At 47.3% G+C, this 4,696-nt stretch overlaps 1 protein-coding gene across 1 annotated transcript; it reads left to right on the top strand.

The window, feature by feature from the left end:
• Window positions 1-476: 476 nt before the first annotated feature.
• On the top strand, window positions 477-4,249 carry zgc:172323 (uncharacterized protein LOC564165 homolog). The gene is made up of 11 exons (XM_034128178.1): window positions 477-700; window positions 878-1,037; window positions 1,171-1,320; window positions 1,767-1,886; window positions 1,971-2,066; window positions 2,151-2,285; window positions 2,367-2,477; window positions 2,553-2,663; window positions 2,793-2,917; window positions 3,002-3,937; window positions 4,120-4,249. The coding sequence occupies exons 1-11, from the start codon at window positions 477-479 to the stop codon at window positions 4,211-4,213; spliced, it is 2,262 nt and encodes a 753-aa protein (XP_033984069.1). The 3' UTR covers window positions 4,214-4,249.
• Window positions 4,250-4,696: the final 447 nt, after the last annotated feature.

Here is a 4,696-nt window from a genome sequence, read left to right as displayed (position 1 = left end):
AGCACATCACATCACTGCTCTACCTACTGGCTGCTGCCGGACCCTGCCTGCCTGCTGCCCAGGTCTGGGGTAGACACTGAGGTGGTGGATGTACCATAATCCTGGCAAAATCTATCTGATAAAAGGGAGGCTGATACGTGTTCAGACTCTGTGTTTTACAGAAAGACTAATGGGTGATGAGGTCAGCCACTAAGCTCTGCTCCTCACAAGCTGCTGGCAGATATCTGAGCAGCAGGTCAAGCCTGAGTTGGTGCGGAGGTTCGAGATTCCACAGGTGACGACATGAATTGGGCTGTCCATTACAAAGCCAGGGTTTGGCTAGAAATGGGAGGTATAAAACCAGAGCCTGGGTTGACAATCGGAGAGTGCAAACAAGGTTGAAAAGCAGTACTGCAGAGTACCACAGACAGGCCTTGCTTGAGTATTTTGAGGATTTCCTCCATCCCCCTTCAGAGAACCACAGGAAAAACCCAACCATGAGCCGCAGCCAGGACAGGATCTCGTCCTACCGCCGTCACTTTGAGGACAGCAGCAGCTCGTCCTACCAGGTCAGGGTGTCCAGCCCATCCCCCACCAGGAGAGACTCCCGTCATGCCTCCGCCGGCTACTCCTGCAGATCAGGGGCCGGGAGCATGCGTGTGGAGTCAGCGGGACGGAGGAACGTCTCGGCCGCACGCAGGACTCGCATTGGTGGGGCAGGGTAAGCACTGTCAACTGCAGTGACTACAGATGGAGTGATGTAGGGGTAATGAGTAACATAGTAGGATTATTATTTGCCGTTATAAACATTTTTTACCTTTTGCTCTGTTTCAAGACATTCTCTCATGATATTACTCTTTCAGTAAATGTGATGTATTTTGCTCATGGGTGACTTCAGTGTGAGTGCAGGAGCCATGGTGTGTGTTGGGCCTACTGGAGAACCTGCTATTGATCTGGATGTTGCTGCAGCTGAGAACCAAGAGTTCCTCAGCACACGTACAACTGAAAAACAGGAGATGATTGTTCTCAATGACAGACTGGCTGTATACATTGACAAGGTAAAGCGGCCTTCAAACCAACCACATTTGACTTCTTCTATCAGTACCGATCAATACCTATGCAAATGATCAGGAAACATATCAGTGTCTGGTTAGATACACTTTAAATCACAAAAGATATGTTCCTGTACAGGTCCGATCACTTGAGCAGCAGAACAGGCTTTTGGAATCTGAGATCGAGGCGTACCAGAACCGCTTTGAGAATCCATCAGGTCTGCGCCTGCTATACGAGGAACAGCTGAGGGAGCTGAAAAAGATTGCTGACCAGATGAGAGTTCAGCGGGTGAGACAGAATTCTCCAAGCCGCGCATCGCCTCCATTCCTTTTTTTACATTTCACATGCTTAGTAGACCATAAGGACTGCATTTTTTGTTTCCGGCGAGGTTTTACACCTCACTGAGCTGTATTGGATCCATCCAAGCAACAACACAAGACGTCAACTTGGTGTTTTCAAGGTTGCTAACCTGGTAACAGGCTTATTTCTGGCAGGCAAATAGAGAGGTGCCTCCGCGTGTTAAGGTGTCCTGGAGCACAGCTGTCTTCAGCTATGATTTATACACAGATGAGATGGCTTGATTTTACATTTGAACACACACACGCAAACACACACACTCACACAGGAAATAAGTTCAAATAGAAAATGATAATGCAAAAGTGGCTGATCTACAATTTGCACAAACCTCCTAATCTGAAAGGCAACCAAATTACTTCTGGCCTCTTTGTTTTTAGGACTTTTCCTTGGCTGCGAAGGACTCCACAGCTGTTCAACTGGAGGCAATCAAAATCAAATATGAGGAGGCAGTGGAGCTGAGGAGGAAAGCCGAGTTAGACATTGAGACCTTCCGTCCAGTAGGTTGCATTTAATTAACCAATTTCTCCTTTGTCATCAAATTAGTTTGCAGTGCCAAGTTAATCGTGGTGTGTGTTCTTTAGGATGTTGACAAAGCCACATCCTCTCGCATCGCCTTGGAGAAGAAGCTGGAGCAGCTGGAGGTTGAAATTGAATTCCTAAAACGGGTCCATCAACAGGTGGATAACAACTTCACGTAAGAATGATTGAATCAGCTTGCCTTTCCTTTTCCTGATTACTTAATATGAAATGTTTTTCCCCAGGAAATTGAGGAGCTCATGAGCAAGATCTACTCAGCTCACGCGACAGCTCAGAGTGCATTCGAGCTACCTGACCTGGCAGCCGCTTTGAAACAAATCCAAACCCAGTATGACGACATAGCAGCCAAAAATCTCCAGGTAAAATAATCACACATCAGCTCGGTCAAGATCTCTGTTTTTTAGATTACATTCATATACATTTTTCATCCCTTTTATTAGGAGATGGATTCATGGTATAAAAACAAGTTTGAAAATCTGACCAGTAAGACGTCAAGGCATGTGGATAAGGTTCGAGGCATTAGAGATCAAATAGCAGGTGCCAAAAAGGATGTGAGTATTAAAAGTAAATAAGGAGTGATTTACAATTGATATTGAATGAGTTGAATCACAATTAAATGTCTCCAGATCCAAAACAAAGACCGTGAATTGGATTCCCTGAGGACGAAGAATGAAGCTCTTGAGGCCAAGATCAGAGAGACACAACAAAAGTACAAGAAGGAACTGGAAGACCTGCAGGTAAATATAAGCTTGTATAATCCCAGGGTGCATGTGATCACACCAGATTCAACTGTATATGCATGCAGATACAAAGCCACAGCGATTATCAATTCATACAGTAATTTGATGGTTTTGTTAACCTAATAGGCTCGGATTGAGGCCCTGCAATTTGAGCTGAAATCCTACAAGGAGAAAATTGCTCTGCACCTGCGCGAGTACCAGGACCTTCTGAACGTCAAGATGTCTCTGGAGATTGAAATTACAACATACAGGTGAAGGAAAACATGTGATACAATGGATTTAATGCCATTAAATATGTTTAAATAAATGATAACATTGGTTTGTTTTTGTTACAGGAAACTTGTTGAAGGAGAGGATCTGCGGCTCTCTGGCATGATGCAAACCCTCTCTCTTAAAAGTTGTAGCATGAGTGCCATTGGTGGTGGGATGAGCTTCAGTGGAGGAGGAGGAGGAGGAGGAGGAGGAGGAGGCATGGGTGGTGTTGGTGGAATGGGTGGCGGCACAATGATGGGAGGTGTTGGTGGCATGGGGAGTGGAGCAGGAATGAGTGGTGCTATGGGTGCAGGTGGCATGGGAACGGGTTTAGGTAGCGGCGCTGCAGGAATGGGTGGAAGAATGGGTGCTGGAGGTCCAGATGACAAGATGGGCCCTGCTGGTAGGGCAGGAGGGGCTGATATCGGTAATGGTCATGGATCAGGAGCTGGGGGTGTTGGTGTAGGAGCTGGGGCAGGAGGTGTGGGTAGTGGTGGACGAATGGGTGCTGGAGGAATGAATGGTGTTGGCACTGGTGCTGGCGGACTGGGTGCTGGAGGTTTGGGTGCTGGGGCTGGGGCTGGGGCTGGGGATGCAGGCACTGGTGCTGGAGGTTTGGGTGCTGGGGCTGGGGGTGCAGGCACTGGTGCTGGAGGTCTGGGCAATAGTGCTGGAGGTTTGGGTGCTGGGGCTGGTGGTATGGGGGGCACTGGCATGGGGTCCGGAGGAGGAAGTGGCGGTGTTGGTGGAGGGGCGGGTGATGGAAGTAGTGGAGCCATAGATGGAGATGGAGGTAACAAACAAGGAATGGGTTCTGTTGGAATGGGTGGCGGAATCGGAGGCAGCGGGGGAATTGATAGTGTGGGTAGAGGTGACGCACTATCCGCCGTTGGTGGAATTGGGAAAGTTGGTGGAGGAGTTGGTGACGGGATAGGATATGGATCGGATGGATATGATGTCCACGAGCCTTACGCAGAGCAGGCTGTGGAGCTGACGGAGAGGAGGACGGTACTCATTAGGTAAAGGTACTATCTATTTTTCCTATTTTTTTAAACATACCTATAGCACTAAAACTCAGAAAATAAACATCCTTGATAAAGAAGGAATTAGCTTACCAATAGTCTGACAGGGTGAGGTATAAGTCCATGTATACAGGCAGCAGGGATCAAGAAGTCACTATTTGTTCTTTCCTGATGTTTAGAACGGTTAAAAATGAGGATAACGTGCTGGAGATGGACCACCAGGAACAAACCTACATCATCAGTGGTGCAGCCGATGACTCTGACGAGGAATGAGCAGCATGAATTCCCAAGTGACCGCTTCTCGCCCTTAACCCTCCACGCCCCTCTGAGCTTTGCACTGACCAGCCCATGTCTGGGCTCTGACCTTTACCCTTTGCCCTGGACAAGAAGACCATGACCAGAGTGAAATCTTCAGCTCATAGGGTTTAAATGCCAACACCTCTAAACTTTAGTGTGCCTTACCCTCCCCCTTTTTTTCTACCAAAAATAAAGCTATCAGCATTCAATCACCCTTGTCTTTCTTGATGTCTTTTTCAGTGTTTGTGTTTGATGTGCCTTATAAGGACAAAGAATGTTATGAATACTATTTTCAAGAAAGGAATGAAGTGTTGCATATTTTGGTAGCTTTAGCTTGGATGGATGAGGAGTGAAAAAAGGGAAAGTAAGTAGCGAGGGAAGAGCAGAACAGAGAGAAAGACAGAGTCACCTGAGGGTTGAGGCGGTCATCCTGACACTTTCTCGAGGGCTAAGGAGTCA

The sequence above is a fragment of the Trematomus bernacchii genome, unplaced genomic scaffold, assembly GCF_902827165.1.
Source record: "Trematomus bernacchii unplaced genomic scaffold, fTreBer1.1, whole genome shotgun sequence".
Lineage (NCBI taxonomy): Eukaryota > Metazoa > Chordata > Actinopteri > Perciformes > Nototheniidae > Trematomus > Trematomus bernacchii.
Note: the sequence above shows the minus strand (reverse complement) of the source record. Positions and strands in the feature narration are given on the sequence as shown.

Bases quoted from the DNA above. Each gene is read 5' to 3' on its own strand.
- zgc:172323 (XM_034128178.1), top strand. From the start codon at position 477: ATGAGCCGCAGCCAGGACAGGATCTCGTCCTACCGCCGTCACTTTGAG. The intron at 2,067-2,150 runs GTGGATAACAAC...GTTTTTCCCCAG, and splicing joins TAAAACGGGTCCATCAACAG to GAAATTGAGGAGCTCATGAG. The intron at 3,938-4,119 runs GTAAAGGTACTA...CCTGATGTTTAG, and splicing joins AGGAGGACGGTACTCATTAG to AACGGTTAAAAATGAGGATA.